The sequence below is a fragment of the Thermobia domestica genome, chromosome 13, assembly GCF_964235325.1.
Source record: "Thermobia domestica chromosome 13, izTheDome1.hap1.1, whole genome shotgun sequence".
NCBI classification, from domain to species: Eukaryota; Metazoa; Arthropoda; class Insecta; order Zygentoma; family Lepismatidae; genus Thermobia; species Thermobia domestica.
The window spans coordinates 165,978,934-165,996,405 of NC_137466.1; the positions used below are offsets into that span (position 1 = coordinate 165,978,934).

Below are 17,472 nucleotides of genomic sequence, written 5' to 3' on the forward strand. Positions count from 1 at the left end.
CTAGAGGTACCGCAAGGCTTAAAATGATACGTAACGAGCTGACACTCAACTCAGAAACTTCGTCAAAATGGTTACAAGGTATTACTGAAATCCAAATTCTTGGAGCCAATTTCTAGTGGTAAAATACAAGAACATACGAGCATATCAAGAGGTGCAAAGTGAGCACATTTTCCAAGATACATTCGGATTTAAATGTTGGTATCAGAATTTGCTATGACAACAGTGCACAGAGTTCCAAAATTGGTGTACCCTACAAAAATGAGAAGTAGAATACCAAAATATGTCATGAAAAGCAATTTCTTCCTTTCCTGTTGGATCACACTTTATTAACTGTTGTCTTAAACAGTTCAAATGGCAGTAGATAAATTTTACGGTTACTGTATTCTGGCAAATTACTAGGAAAAAGACATATTTGCCATTTCATTATATTAAATGCCGTAAAAATAATAATATAGGACAATATAGCTTGTAGATGTGGCTTGATTAAAGAGAAAGGCCTTTTCGTTCACCCATCTCTTCCACTTTGGAACTTTTCGTTAGATTCATTCAAATGAGGTAGCTATACTTAAAAACGCATTAATATTCGAATATCACAAAGGAAGCAAGAAAATCTACCTACCATCATCAGGAGACCACAAAAATAATGGTCTTAACCTTATAACAAAGCGTTAGGAGGTTGACAGGATATTTGGGCATTATTATTCAGTTTTAATTTCCCTTCTCACTTTACGTAGCTACTGTTTAGAACGAATATTTTCCCTTGTTCGTCTTGCACTTTCTTGGTTAACCATACTCACTAAATTTCTTTGAACAGCAGACACGCTGTTATTTAGGAAGAATAACTGCAAATGGCGCTGTTGAAAGCGAATATTTGTTCTGAGTTCCAGCAGAAACAGTTATTTAGTAAGAGGAACTGCAGAAAGATGCTGTTGAGAGCGAATAATTTCACTCTGCAAAAAACAAAAAAGGTGTTGTTGAGAGCAAATATTTTCACTGACTCATTGCCAACTTTGGTGATCATCAATATTCACTTACTTTCTTTTACCAGCAAACATATTGTAAAAATTTAGGAGCTGAAACTACAAAATGGCGATGTTGGGAACGAATACTTCACCTAGCTGTTTGTCAACTTTCTTCTGGCCCCACATTCACTTAATCTCTCTAACCAGCAGATATTTTTTTTAGTAGCAGAAATGGCAAATTGACGGTATTTCACGGCAGAAAAATTTCTAGAACTGGGACTGGTCACTAGCGAGGATCATATACGAAAGTATGATGAGGAATTGAGGAAAGCCACATTTGTTGGTTGATTCGTGTAAGTGACTTGCATTACAGTTTCACGTTTTGGAAAACGGATAATTTCTAAACACAAGGGCAATTCAAAATAAAGCCTCCGTTTGCGCATATACGAGGAATAGCCGGAAGAGCGATGTAGCGCTGTATGTAGTAGTTCAGTAGGCAGTAAGCAGCGGAAGGAGACGATTGTATTGCAGTTCACTAGTCTGTTATTAACAATTGAAAATGAACGCTCCAATAGAAAAACCCTCAAATGTGAAGTGTGTGTGTATGGTAATACGTACGATTTCTGAGTGCGAAAAACCAACTTTCGGCAGCTGCGATTCGTCGCGAACTGTGTGGTGTTGACGGACCAAACGTGATGAATGAAGGTGTCGTACGTGAATAGTGTCGCATGTTTAAAGATGGATGAACTGACGTGCACGATGTGGCAAGAAGTGGGTGCCCATTTGTAGTCAGTAACGAACTCGTGTACTCGGCTGCACCTCTTCAGGCACATGAAACAATGACTTGTGTCGCACCGTTTTGAACTGACAATCAGCTTCGCAATGCTGTTAGCGGGTGACTTCATTACCGAGTGTGAGTTATTTTTTTTTTTTCAGAAAGAATTTCAAACTTGGTAAAACGTTATTACAAATACCTCAATTTGAATAGTGAATATGCTGAAAATTAATGTAATGTTCTACTTTTCTAATCAGCATAGAGCTCCCTCGTGGCTAAGCGGTTAGCGTACCCGCCTTTGACGTGGGATACCCGGGTTCGATTCCCGGCGGGAGCTCATGTGGTTCGGATTCCACGTTAATCAGTAGGTCCACGCCTTATATAGCCTCGCTGCCGGGAACGCTAAACTAATATCACCTCACCTAACCTCTAATCGGCATAATAAATGTGCAGTATATGCGAGTGTATGTCATTGACAATCAAACTGCGTTTTTTTTTTTTCGAATTGCCCTCGTATTCCTGCTCACATTTATAAATTTGATTACGTTTGAACCCAGGTTATAAAACCAGAGTCTCAAAGAAATCACTTTGCCGTACTTTTACATTATAAGCAATTAGAAAATAACGTAGTTTATCCGAAACAAAGTATGTGACTGTGATATACAGTATAATGAGCCTTTCTGAACAAATTAATATTTTATAGGTTTCGTTTCACATTTTTTTTTTGTTTCGTTAAATTATCGAACCTGTTACACAATTGGTTATTTGGTCAGTTTGTTTTATCAATATCATTAGTATATATACGAATCAAACTCAGGGAGCATTTCCCCCCAGCCCTTCAGTCCAAAGTAGCGTTATACTGTATATTGGGTCATATTTTAGGTTATATATTAAGTCATATTTTGCCATTTTTAGTGCATGAATACATGCACATATATTCTAAGTTTGAAGTCAATGAAATCCAAGTCCTACTTATAAGTATCTTTAAAGAAATATATATAGGCAATATAGTTTCTTTGTTTTTTTAAACAGAAACTTCTTCATTAGAGCTTAAGAGGAAGCTCTACATCATACTTAGATATTATTGAAGTGCAGTGAGAAAGAAGCATAGTAAAATCAAAATAGCTTACCTAACTTGTTGTGCTTCGCTTGAATTAGTCCTTTTCAACTTCGTAACAAGTACACGAATGATGTTCAAGAGAAAAACCAGGTTAGCCTATAAGAAATAATAGCATTAGTTATTTTGTCGGTTTATGACAATTATTAAGCCTATTGTTACTATAGAGGTAGTAAATGAAAGGTCTGGCATAATTATATACCCATTTTTAAATTAGCTACCTTCCGCACTCTATTTGCAGTCACCCACCTGACGTAATTGCACAAGCAACCTGAATTTTAGAACTACAAAATCAACTCGCAGTATTACCAGGAAGAAATCCTGAGAACAACCTACGAGCAGTAAGAATGGTGAACACCTAGTACTTGGAGAGCATTTCTAAAAAATGGTGATGGTTGCAAAACTGCGCGGTTGCCAGACTTTTACCTTTGCGATTTCTTTCTTTGAAGACGCCTGAATGTTGAACACAGGCCGCAGATGGTGGTTAAAGAATTGAAGAATACCATTCGCAAAACTACTGTTGAAATGACACCATAAATAACTCGCTGAATAGTAATGAGTTGCATTGTGCGGCTACAAGATCTCATCGATCATGAAGGTAAATGTGCAATATTATCTTCAAGCTTCGCTGGAAACTTACAGTGTGTAATGGTAAATAAATTGCAAACATTGTTCTGAATGATGGTAAAATAAAACATTGACCTTTATCTAAACTCAAATAATTTCTATTAACATTTATAGAAAGAGTATAGTGGAGACCGGGGCAGCAATTGGATTTAGTTCTGAAAGGATCTGGTAGATCGCTCCAACTATTACTGTTAACAGCTTATTCGCAAGTGTCGTTGTATTGAGTTGATACATCACAATGTCTGATCTTACAGATTTACAAAGAGGGTATGTTGTTAGTATCCATCTGAGTGGCGTATCCGGGGCAATAGTAGCACATGTGCTAGATATATTGAGAACTCCTATATTAAATGCCATTTGAAAGTACGTTATGAGTGAGGAAACCTCTTCTGCGAACAAAAACTGGGAAGAAACGATACTCATAGATTCAGAAGATACTATAAGAAGATTGTTATAAAAGAAGTAGTAAAATCGTCACAGACTTGATCACAAGGCTTAGATGCCAATTAGAGAGTCCCGTTTGCACGAAATTAACGCACCCAGGACATAAAATGAATAATCATTGCACAGCTGCTATTAGCAGTTTCTCTTGCCAAGATTACAGTGCTGCAAATACCGCAGAAAACAGTCAAGCACTGAAAACATGTCGAATAGTCAATTGAATTGACTTTTGGATCAAAAGATCCAATATATTTCAATCAAAAATTTTCTTGTACTCCTTATATCTGGAGAACTACATAAATTGTAACCAAACCTAAACTATCACTTAACTCAACATGATGTGGTTATTCCGTAAAAATACGAAAATTCCATCTAGGGCTCGTTCAAAAATTTTGTGCAACCTGTTTCAAAAATTGCATTAAAAAATCCAATATATTTCAATCAAAAATTTCTTGTACGCCTTATATCTAGAGAGCTACATACGGTGTAGCCAAACCCAAACTACCACTTAACTCGATATGATGTGCTTATTCCGTAAATAAAGGAAATTCGATTTAGAGACCGTTCAAATTTTTGTAAGCCCTGATCCAAAAGAGCATCAAAAGATCCAATATATTTCAATAAAAAGTCTCCTGTACGCCTTATATCTGGAAAACTACATATATTGTAGCCAAACCCAAACTATTATGGTATGATGTGGTTATTCCGTAAACATACATACATATATATGTCCCTAATCCAAAAACTAATTATTGGTCCAGATAGCAATCTTTTGACGCAATTTTTTTGGATCATTCCTAAAATTCTTGTTACTTTATTCCTCACCGCAGAATGAGTATATGTTTGGCGAACATCTATAATTTTTACTCTACGTATGAAAATTCTAAGCATCGAGAATACCTCTCCTGTGGTGTCTGAGATTATGCCCTAGTGCTGTACAGGTCTTGTTGTTACCGTGCATGAAACAATGTTTGGGAAGATCGCGAGTCTATTTTGTAAGACCACGTGCATCCAATGACACAGAATGACGATGGCTAGTAAAATAGTGTAGCTGCAAGTCACACATCTTGGAGAGTCTCAGTGTATTTTGAGGAGTTTAAAGATGAACATGCACACCTTCCCTAGTTTCCTCAATCACAAAATTTGAGCATATGTATAATTGAGCCATTGTGGTCTGTTATAAAAGAAACAGATCTGTTTCCCTCGCTACCATTTTACAAAGAACTAAAACGGGTTAAGTGTTAATCACTAGTAGATGGATCTAAACTGTTTTGGATGCCAAAGGTGATATGACTATCTTTAAGTAGGTGTTCACATTATTTTACTTATCTTGTATAAACATAAGTCGTTTACATTAATGTGCCAGACTGCAAATCCGAGTCGGATTGCATCTATCTGCTAGACTGCAAAGCTTCTTATTACAAGGCTATTATCCAATTATCTGCTGATTAAAAAAAATGTACAACAAGAAAGTAGTATACAAATGTTTAGCAGATATGAATTTGAAATCGTTTGCAATTTTGTTGAGATTAAGGAAATTAATCTTTTAAAAATCAGAAACAATATAAAAGAAGACATTGAAGCAACTACAAACTTAGAGAAATATGTTGCGAAACAGTTGAAATAATGTTAACCAATGGTTGCTTTCTCCCATCTACTTACAAGTAGCTAAATTTACCACACAAGGTGCAATATGAGACTTTATGTGTTTCCCAGGAGGAAGGGGTAAAAGTTCGCAAAATGGTAGTATGGATGATTCTAAGCAAAAAAGTTCATATGACATGGGTCCTAATTTGAGAGCTACATTTTTGGCTTCAAGTTGCTTATTGCTCCCCTTGTATTTATTCTATAGAGCTATGACACAGCGGATTTAAAAGGTGATGAAATGGCCTTGCCAAAGGTATGCAATATGAGGCAGTGTTGTCTTTGGACGACAAGTTATTGAGGGATATTTGAGAGCAGTGTCACCATCCAATTTCTTTAAATAACCTTAGCATTCCCAAAATTCCCTCAATAGCTTCCCTTCCAAAGACAACACTGCCACATGTTGCATACGTTTGGAAAGGCCATTTTATCACCTTCCAAATCCGCTATGTCTTACCTCTATAGAAAGTAATACGGGGTAAGCAATACGCAATATAAAGTAAAAAAATGGTTCACAACCTGTAACTCGCAAACCGTTGAGATTAGGACCCATGCCCATAGGAACCTTTTTTCTTAGAATCATAAACACTATAATTTCCCAAAGAATTGCCTCTTCCTCCTGAGACACCCTGTATATATGAGGAATACTGCAAATATATAAATTAATATAAGTAATATACTACTAATTCATTATTTGCATAATTATTTTATTCAATAATTCTTCACTGCAATCTTTAATTTTCTGTTTCTGTAATATTCCTCTTCAACCATATGAAAAAGAAACTGTCTATCGTATCCATGTTCAAGATGACTTACATTAGTAGCATCATTTATCTATTCTAGACAAATGGGCTAAAAGATGTATTTGGATTAAACACTTAAGACAATGGCAAAAATTATAACTCACGTACCACAATAACGGTTAAGCGTGGTCCTTCTAGAATCCAAAATAACGGTGAAAGATTGTAGCCCCACCAACACCTGTAAATATAAATCATTCAAGAAGAACGAAATAATCATTTTATCTTGAGTAAGTAATACTTACACCTGTAGTTCGGTAACTGGAAGACATATATGGATGTTAGGGAACAAATATTAGATTCACGATTGAATAAGACTACAACGTTAATTATGTCATTATAAACATATTTTTATGTGTATATGTAAGTATCTGTTGTAATTTCCTGCTCGTCCAAAACATTCTTCTTTGTCCATTTGGAAATTTCTTTGACCTCATTATTTTAATTCACAATTAAATTAACTATTCAATTTTTAATTCATATATTTTTTTAAAAAAAATCAGCTGTCACCACACAAAACACTGTGCAATTAAATTATTTCTTTATGTATTGAGAGCAAACTGTATCTGTTTTAAGTTGTGATCAATGCAAGCACTTTTATATATGTATATATATACTTTTTGAAATTATATGAAACGTTTGAAATTACTCTATGATTTTATCTGTTTGTGCATGATCATATCGTACAGTGTACATGCGCGCCGACTACGTGGGTGCTCCGGGGCCCTGGCACCCACACAAATAATCTTCTAGGTGCGGCGCACCAACAAGATTTTTAATTTGGACCCGGGTTTGAACCCGTTTCTGTTGCATTTAAGTCATCCGTGTAACCGACTGAGCTAGGGTAGCCCAACTTATCCTTATAGAAAAAATAGTACCAGTTTATTTTATCACAGCACAGTCCTTTATGACAGCTGAATGTTTTTATTTTAATGATTTCTTTTCTTCAAATGTACTTATTGTTAAGTTAAAATTTGTTACATACAGTGTGTATGAAAAATAGGGACCATAGGCCAACTTCGTTATGAGTTAAAATATGAAAAATAGAAAGATAAGAAAGTAGTTGGAAATGAGTGATTTACAATCTAAAATAATAATTTTTTTTAAATCGCACTAGTCGTTTTCGTTCCACACTCATAAGACGCCTTATATTTAATGAAGAAGCTACATCTTCAATTCAGCAGGCTACTCGAACGAATTGTAAAGACATGGAACAATGACAACAGGGAACGTGCACTTCGTTATGTGAGGAAACATAATCCATTACCCAATAACTGTATTTTTGGTGTGGTGAAGGCCCGAGGGAACACTATACTGAAGCGACAGCGTTCTTTTTTAATGCGGGACATCCAGAGTACAAGGGATTCACATCCAATTATGAAAGTTGTGAGTAAAATAGAGAGAAAGTTTATACATGATAGAGTGAGCATGGTGTTTTACCTTATAACCTGGTGTAAAAGTGGATCTGAAAAGGTAGGGGACGCATGACGTCACGCAGTCCCCTGTGCCTATTTTTGCCCATTATAATTTTATTAAGAAGTGGGGCATGCCATAGATATCTTCTGGAATTGAGGTAACGGCGTTCCACCGCGTTCCTCCTCATTTTTAGCCCCTGCTTATAACAGTTATTTACAATGACTGGAGATAAATCTTCACTGTTAAAAATGATTTATTCAAAAATTAATACATTTTACTACTCAAAAAAAAATTGAGTAAATTTGTCTCAATCTTGAGGAGAAAATAACTCAAAAATGAGAACGAGGAAATTTAGTTGCATATTTGAGTCAGAGACTGGTTCTCAAAAATGAGTAATAATGTAGTCTTAAAAAATATTGTTTTATGACATAGATATATCATTGAATATCGTGAGATATAAAAGACAGTTTGCAAATGCAAGACTATGGAAAACAAGTACGAACAAGCTAACATAAGAGCACAAAAGTCCTTTATAATCCTGAGCTATATGTTCTCATTCTGGCTGATGGAGGAACTACTTAGCGGATGGATAAAGAGAAAGTTAGAAGGAAACATGGACGACAAGTGTTGTTTACTAACATCATATAGGATTTCGCAGGTAAGTACTGCTAGCAACATTAATTTAGTTTTAAGTGTGAATGCAACATTGCTTGTGTGCGATCATAATTTTTACTGCCTGCCTAAAATGTTCACGGTAGGCTTGCGAATGAACTATAATATGGTTGGATTCCTTCCCCCTACATTTTTGGGCTGGCTACCGGCCTGCTCACTTGCACAGATAAAATTTCAAGGGACCACCAGAAGTATTAGTTGAAAAATTGCAATTCCTTTACGATTGCCATATAAATACGGATTCCGTATCTGTTGCATAAAAATGAAATCTTTGAGTTTTACGTCCCACGGTTATGCCTGTTAGGCTAAAGGAGACGGTGATGATGAGTAATGAATGAAATGGTGGAATGAAGAATGTGGGAGGAAACGGGAGAACCCCGAGAAAACCCACGCACACGGTGTTTGTCCACCACAAAGTTCACTTGGCGGGGGCTGGGATCGAACCCGGGACCCCAAGCACCAGAGGTGAACGCTCTACCACTGATGTTGCATAAAAGCTACAATGTAAAAAACACAGGCATTACTCGAGCAGACTGTTCTATCAAGTTTTGACACATTTCCTTACATTCTCAGGTTGGGTTAAAGTTCTTTTTTTTCTTCTTTTTTTTTTTTTTTTTACCAGCACTAAATAAGAAGCTCCAGTACTACATACAGATTAACTTCAGAAGGGCTCAATGTAAATACAGTGTGAAAAATGGCATAAATATGAACGAACTTGTGCTAGGTGGCAATAAAAGCATGAATGCTATCTAACCGAGTCAGTGCAGGACGAACCTGGGGGCAGTGTTCGTAGGTTCCTTTAAGAAAATTTCCCTTAACTGACACAAACTTTTCCCTTTATCAAATTTTCCGTTGTTTGTTGAGTGTCCAATACCTATGACAGAAGTTATGTAATAATTTTAATTTAGCTATATTAAGGGAACTACTACCAGTGGCGTCATTTAGGGAGCAGGGAGAGGTAATTGCACCCCCTGAGATTGATATTTATATAGATTTTTTGAATAGAATAGTAGTCAGTGAAAAACGCAAAATTTTACTTATATCAAGGGGTCTTGCCCTCCCACAAGCAAAATCAAAAATGACGCTTCTGCTACCAACCCCGTTTGTTTTATTCATTTGCTTTTTCCTTCTATTTTTACAGTTACTTTTTTTTTTTTTGTTTTTTTTTACAAAAGTATGCACTCAACCAACAAAATGAAATCTTTCAGTTTAACATCCCATGATTATGCCTTTAGGTTAAGGGAGACGATGATTAAAGCAAGTGAATGATGATGGAAGAATGAGAAAGTGGGAGGTAACGGGAGTACCTCAAGAAAATCCACGAACACAATGTTGTTTATCACAAGCTTGCTTGGGTGAAAATCGTACCAAGGAAACCATGCACGTGAGGTAAGCCCTCCCCACTTAGCCACCGTGCACCCCACCAGCTAACAATGGGTGCAAATTATGCTACTTGCAGCACACAAAAACTTTTGCAATTGTATTGGTTTATTTCTGAATAACAAAGAACAATTTAAGTAGTGATATTCCTTAATCAGTCAACTAGAGAATTTCCCTGAATTTTTCACGTTTTATCGAAAAATTCCCTTTTTTCCTTTTTGCTAAATTTACCTACGAAATTTCCCTAGATTAGGGAACTTTCCCTCAAACTACGAACACTACGGTGGATGTTTCAGCTGAATTACTTATTGTTTAACATGGGTGTTGGTTTCGTTACTCATCGGGAAGTGTGGGAGCCTGAAAAGTGAAGGTAGGCGAGTTGCACAGAAGGTTAGTTTTTTCGAGTTTCATGTCAATTCCTTCATTGTACCTATTTTTGTATTATTAGTCACGCGTCTCATCCATCACTGTCTCCCTTTACCGTCTGGTTAGATTCTTTGGCTTGGTGCAGTTCAACCTGGTTAATGTCTTTTTTCCGTACAATGCTGGGACTTTATACTGGTACATTTCAGTCAGGATATGAATCTGACAGTAAAGTGCTTTTGAATCCGTCTTACCAAGGGCGGAGGTGGTGCATAGTGTCCTTCGTTCGATCCCAACTTCCGCCAAGTGAACTTTGTAGTAGACAAACACCGTGTGCGTGGGTTTTCTCGGAGTTCTCCCGTTTCCTCCCACTTCTTCATTCCCCCATTTTCTTTATTTCTCAAGTGACAAATTCATCTCTCAAAATATGTGCTATTACCCTTGCGTACACATGAAAGAAAAGCACCTTGTTTAAGGGATACAGCTTTTTTTAAGCTTTTTTTATATTCAACTACTACCTTCGTTTTCCCTGTAATGGAATCTACAATTAAGAAATCTGCCTTGACAAGATTCAATACTTATGACTACTATGTACTATTCTACTCCTCCCCACCGCAATTTCCTTGTACACGCCCCTGGATGGAAAAGGACTAGTCCCCAAAATCCAAGTCTATCAATCAGTATCATATTTAGTTATTACTTCAATTAAACAAAAGTAGGTTTCGGAAGAAACCAATAAACTTCTGATTTTCTTTCCCTTCAAAATAAGAAATAACCATTCTCATATACAGCTTTACAAAACACACGACCTCATTGTTTCGGGACTTCGGCCTTCAAGACTTCAACCTCTGTAGCATACAGAGTATAAATGTAAGGCATTATACTGAAACTTTGATTTCATTTGTTTCATTTGAATGTTTGCAACGATATGATTTGGAAGGGTTTTTAATAGTAACGAAATGCTTCTGGCATTTATCTTTTATTCTGTCTTTTATAGTAGTCAGTATTCTAATTCAAACAATTTCGGTAGCCCCTACTACCTTCCTCATTAGAGTTGGGAATTTTACAAGCAAAGCATACATGTAAAACTCTACGATGACATCGTGAGAGGTGTAATATTTTCCGTGTGAGTTATTCGTGCAGCTGAGAAGTTAGCAAGCGCTACCGAAATGTCACGAATATAATACTAAATACTAAAGAACACGAAGTAAACTGAAAATATTTCGAGGTTTTGAAGAACAGGTTTACACGTTTAGCTCGAAAGTTTAGTCTTATTTCAGTGTTTTATCAGATACCAAATTAATATAAAACTAAATATTATTAGGTAAAATTTATCATACTAATTTCGGGAATATCTGACTTATTAGCTGTACGTACAACCAGTAACAGGACGATCTGCCTGGTTTTATCATAGTTTACTTTGCCTGAACAAGAGTCTAATTGCTACTTCACATTATTCATGTATGCCCATTTCTAACATTGCAGTAAAACATTATGACAATGAACTACTTTGGAACTTCATGACTAGAAAAAGGTAAAATATATTATTTAATAGAATATATTTGTATGACAATTAAATCTTTATATTTCAGATCGATGCTGAATTTAAAATTTTTTTCGGCGCGACAGAGTTTGTTTTCAATGTCATCTGTTTGGCAGTGATAATTTTCTTTAAGGTTTCGCTAGAGAAAGTACTTGGTGAGTAAGATCAAATTTTCGTGTATATTTATCATATTTCAGGTTGTATGTATAAATATGTACACAAGAGTCTATTTGTCATCAACACAACCCTACTTCTGGCAAAGCACCCATTTTTTTCTTTACATTATCTTTTTATAGTGTCTTTTCACAAACATTGTTTTATTGTTATAATTCAATCGCAGCAAATAGTAGCTTTTATATGCTTTACTTTGAGAAGTAAAAAAAAGTCAGTATTTTGAAACACGTAATACCTTTTAAATAAACGTACATGAACTCAAAATTGCACATCTTTGGCTCATTATCTTCACGTCTTAAGACAGTGATGCGCAAAGCATGGCCCGCGGATTAGATGTAGCTCCTTAAACGTTTCCACCCAGCCTACGACATGATTCATTACCTGACGAATATAACTTCACTTCTGAAAATCAGTGGATTATACTTCCAGCCAAATTATGAGAAATGTTTAAAAATGCATTCACAATACCATTTATCACATTCCCCTTCATGATCTTTCGAGTATTAATAGAGCTTGGTTTTACAAGTGATACAATCACTGTTGTTCTTTTATAAAATTATATTGGCCCACCTATTTTTTTAAAAATTTTTTCGTTTTTATTTGGCCTGCGGCCCAAAATGTTTCCCCATCATTGTGCTAAGGAATATACAATTGTCTAGGGCTTTAGAAAGCAGTACTTTTTAAGTAAAACCCTACTTCAACACATGGAAGTAGCTTTTGAATAATTTAGTGTGATTTACATTGTACTTCAAAAAATATTTTGGCAGACAATAGCAATATCTACTAATTCCAAACATTATTATATACTGACTTAGTCATATTTTCTCTCTATAGCAATCAAGTGCGCACTACATTAGCTTCCATTTCTACTACCACAAGGTGTAATCATACGTAAGAAAGGAGCTAAAATAGTAAGGAGAAGGCCGGCACCTTACAGGAGCCACGAATATGTCATTGCAGAGCTACAGGTAAGTCGTGTCAGGCGTTTCATTGGACACATAATTGTTGTATATCTTCCTGATTAGGAATATGTCCATTATCGTTCAATTGTAGTCATAGTTTCGTAATTACAGAGTTAATACATTTAGTTTCCAGGTTATACGTTTTGGAAATATCTTAATAGAAGGATGGTTTTATAAATAATTTGATTTGCATACTAATGGATGGTTCTAACGTCATCTGTATATGTAGCAGGGTTGGCAAAAACCATGGTTTTTTATTGAAAAAAACAAAAAACGGGTTTTTTTGGTTTAAACCAGGTTTATTTGGTTTAAATAATTTGCTCTATATATTCATATCATATATGGACAGAAATAAGTTTGTTTCGCCTTGATGTTATTATGCAACAGCCGGGTTATGCTGGAAGGGGTCACATAAGCTTAAAGCGGAATAAAAACTGCTTTCGCGGGTGGAGGGGGCATGCATTCTTAGTTACGCTACTGTTCTCAAAGCATTTTAGTAATTCGTTTAACAATTGCTAAAAAAGTAGAAGTCGAATAACGGTGAAATTTTATATAAATTAGAATTTGTGGTGTGATTCATTGTTTCTTTCTTTCTTTTTTTTCCTGGAAGGGAAACAGTGAAGGAAACTGAAGAGAGAATTTTACTTATATTGGTGACTCATAGCCTTTCCTAAAACTGTTCAACTTTGAGTAAATGTATTAAGTGTGGCAGAACAAGCATTGATTCAGGAAGCTCCGCTAAAAGACGCCACTTATGTTGTTTTCTTTTTCCGTCACACATAAGCAGAAATGACTAATTTTCAGGTTTATTGTTTCCTTGTCTTGCATAGATGAAACAGATCGAAATGTTTTTGGTTACCTTTCAATTTCTTTATTTTTATAATCTTATTTCAATTGATATTAATCCTTCCAGAACGTGACAACCCTACTATTATTATAAAGATCGCCATAGACGAGTCAGGTCTTAAGTCTTTCATTTGATGTTTATTAGGATCACGCAAGTGGGATATATATAATATTGTAATGTTAGTACCATAGATGTTCATTTTACTCCGACCTCACTCACCTTCATTCTCACAGTGAATTGGCCCTCGCCCTCACCTTCGAAGAGAGTTGACCATCGCTCTCGCCTTCGTGTTGGGAATTTGTTCTCGCTCTAGCCCTGACAGTGCAGTTGGCCCTCGCCCTCGCTGTCCAAGCTTGTCATCGCCCTCGCGTCATTATGATTGAGAGAGAATTTGAGGGTGAGGATGCCCTCGAGAGGGCCATCCTCGCAAGGGTAAACACCTCTGGCTTAGTACGTCCGTTACACCGCTCAATAACTCTTCAACAAAAGATAATTTTAAAATTGTTTTCTGCAATCAACAGCTAGATAATTATCTCGGAGGAGTTCGTTAGTAGATGTGATCCACCTACTTGTAGTGATAGAAATAAACCGGTTACCGTTGATCACTATAGAGCATAGACAGTAATCTCACATTGTATATTTTTAATCGATTAAACGTCCATAGAATATATTCCATTTCCACTCTAATCACTCTGCTCAAAACTAAATGGTAGATCTACTACAACTTCTGGTTTCAATATTAATTGAAGAAATATTGCGTAATTCTCTTTACTGTCTTTACCAGAGTCTATATTATCGTATTTCAATTGATACTAATTCAAATTAGAACGTAGCAACACTAATATTATTCGAGATATCGCCATACACGAATAAGATTTATAAGTATTTCATTTTATTTTTATTTCTATTGTCACTAATTACACAATCTCTTTGTTTCCAGGGAGATGAAGGCATAGACACATTTATAGCGAATGAAAAACTTCTGGGAGGATCTCGAACATAGCCGTTTATATTGTCCATTGGCAGTCGACACAGACTGTTTTCCAACGAATGCATACATCTGTCATAGTACTTTGTAGGCATATTCAGAGGGTTCATGTATCCTCATTGTCTTATGTAAGTTGTTATAAAAATTGTGCTCATGTATAGACTTAGTTTATTATTTGACAAATAAAAAATACAATGTACAAACATATTTTCCTTTAATCAAAATGAAACAAATGTATATACATTTAAGTTTTTTTTTTTTGTGTGTGTGTGTGTGTAACGTCGCATGATTATGTTTCAAAGCTAAAGGAGAAGGCAATGATAATGAAGTGATGCAATGAAGAAAGTAGGAGGAAACGAGAATACATCGAGAAAACCAGTGCACATAAAATTTGTCCACCATATCAGGCTTACTTGTTTAAAACTACGAAAACCAACATAATGAAAACTCTAAGTTACAAGGAGCTTGTGTGTTGATTAAATTAAAATTCTCATCTATGCTATTTATGGAAACAACAGGTCTCAGCATAAAAATGTAACCTTGTAGATTCAAAATTGAGTAAAAAAATACTTTAACAATTAGATTATATTAGTATTCAAAAAAAATAGGAAAGGGAGTATTTATTCTGCTGCCTTGCTGGCACAGGGAAACTTCCCCAAAATTACAAAGGTAGATGAATTTCACACTTCACTAAAAATTTATAGTAAGTACGCCTTCTACACATTAATATTGATGTTAGACATTTTCATCTTCAAAGCTGGGAAATAGAAGTAATTTTTGAAGTACTCGTATTTTTTTTCAAAAACTGATTTCTATTTTCCAACTTTTAAGAGGAAAATGTTTTAACTTCAATATTAATATGTAGAAGGCGTACTTACTATAAATTGTCCAGTGCAGTGTGAGAGTAATCTACCTTTCTAGTTCCAGGAAACTTTCCCTGTGCCAGCAAGGCAGCAGAATAAGTACCTCTTTCTCATTTTTGAATACTAATAAAATCTCATTTTTGAGTACTTTTTTACTCATTTTTTTTTAAAAAAAAACCTTGTCATTTTTGAGAAGAGTTTTTCTTAAATTTGAGAGGAAATATTCTCAATTTTTGAGAACGTGTGTTTCTCAATTTTGCGGCTATCTGAGCATTTCGAATACTTTTTTACTCACTTTTGAGTATACATGTTCTCAATTGTGAGGACAGCATTACTAGTTTTTGAACAAAGAGTTTCTCAATGTTGATTACATTCATCTCATTTTACGGTTAACTTTCTCATTTTTGAGAAAATATGTTCTCGTTATTTTTGAGAAATAGCAGTTTCTCATTTTATTTAAGAATATTTTATCTCGCTTTTAGGAGAATTTTTACTCAAAAGTGAGTAAAATTTACTCAAATTTGAGTACATATTGTTCTTATATTTTGAACACCCACACATTCTCACTTTTGAGAACAATGTATTCGGAGCTATTCTGAGAACACAATGTTCTCAAAGTTGAGTCAATTTGACTCATTTTTAAGTAAGTATTTTTAACAGTGTTTTGAGCACTGAATGGAGCATTAGGTACAAATCTTAAATATTGTATGAAGTATGTTCAAAATGATTAAAATTGAACTGGAATTCTTTGTACACTGAGCGGCTCATTCAAAATAAGGTATGCCACCAGTGTGGAACCGAAACGGCTAGTGTAATTATTAAAAACATAAAACATTTTAGACTGAAAATAACATATTTCCATCAACTTCGTTCTCGTTTCTTTTTTGAATCATTATTCACTGGTACATGGACCCGATTTTTATACTCCCTGTATAAACATTTAATATTACATAAAATTCAATTTAATTTTTAAATATAAAATTTATGTGTGTCTAAATTTTTTAAAAAGTGAAGGATAATCAGCAAAACTTAACTATTAACATCGCATTTCGTTTCAAAGAAAATGGAAATATAATTAATTCTTCATATGAATCAGCTTAATGAAGGAAAAAAAGATGACGCTGGTATCCAAAACACTTAAAATGAAATTTGAAGGTACTCATCGAAGAACTTTCAATAAAAACAAAGACAATTTTTTTTATCCAAATTAATTTTCTTCTCATTTGAATTTCGTTGAGGGGAAAAAAATGGTTTTGAACTTTTAGTTTGTGGATTTTACTCACGTCACGTATGTGCGATTTTGCCATGGCTCCTATATATAGTACAGTAATATTTCGTTATCAATAAATGTAAACTTGAATTCTATCTTGTAAAACGTATCTGTTTCTTTAGCATTGCTCTCTTATTACGTTTCTATTTTCCTTGTATAAAACGCTACTCATATTTATACACCCATTAGTTACAGGTATTATAGGGAGCTGGCTTTAATGGGAGGCTGAGGAATTCAGAGTTGATTGACAGGTGCCCCACCCCGTCACCAAGAAACGGTCACTCGACGGTTCTGGGCAGGGTTGCCAGTGCTTTGTCAAAAAAATTAACCTAATACTCACTTAATTCAAAGAGTTTATGCAAATTATGCAGTCCCTATCGAAGATCCCTGTATCAGGCACGTAGCCAAGGGGGGGTCCGGATCCCCCTGCGAGACCAGAAATGAAAAAAATAGGGAAGGATGAAACAAAATGAAATGAGAAAAAGAAGGATCAGCCTTAAAAATAAACTACATGAAGCTTTTGGTTACTCTTTCTTATGAGGAAATTTGTATTACTTGAAATACATGGTTGCGAGGTGAGCGATATATTCTGGAAGAGTCAGGGAATTTGAAATTTCTAGAAAAGTTG

At 35.2% G+C, this 17,472-nt stretch overlaps 1 protein-coding gene across 1 annotated transcript in view; it reads right to left on the reverse strand.

The window, feature by feature from the left end:
* The window catches only part of LOC145667844 (PDF receptor-like), a 197,303-nt gene that overhangs the window by 26,169 nt on the left and 153,662 nt on the right, over positions 1-17,472 (reverse strand). Inside the window, exons 9-10 of the mRNA XM_081735276.1 lie at positions 6,478-6,547; positions 2,868-2,953 (exon numbers count right to left, since the gene is read on the reverse strand). Of these exons, the coding sequence (XP_081591402.1) occupies positions 2,868-2,953; positions 6,478-6,547 (156 nt within the window). The remainder of the gene's footprint in view (positions 1-2,867; positions 2,954-6,477; positions 6,548-17,472) is intronic.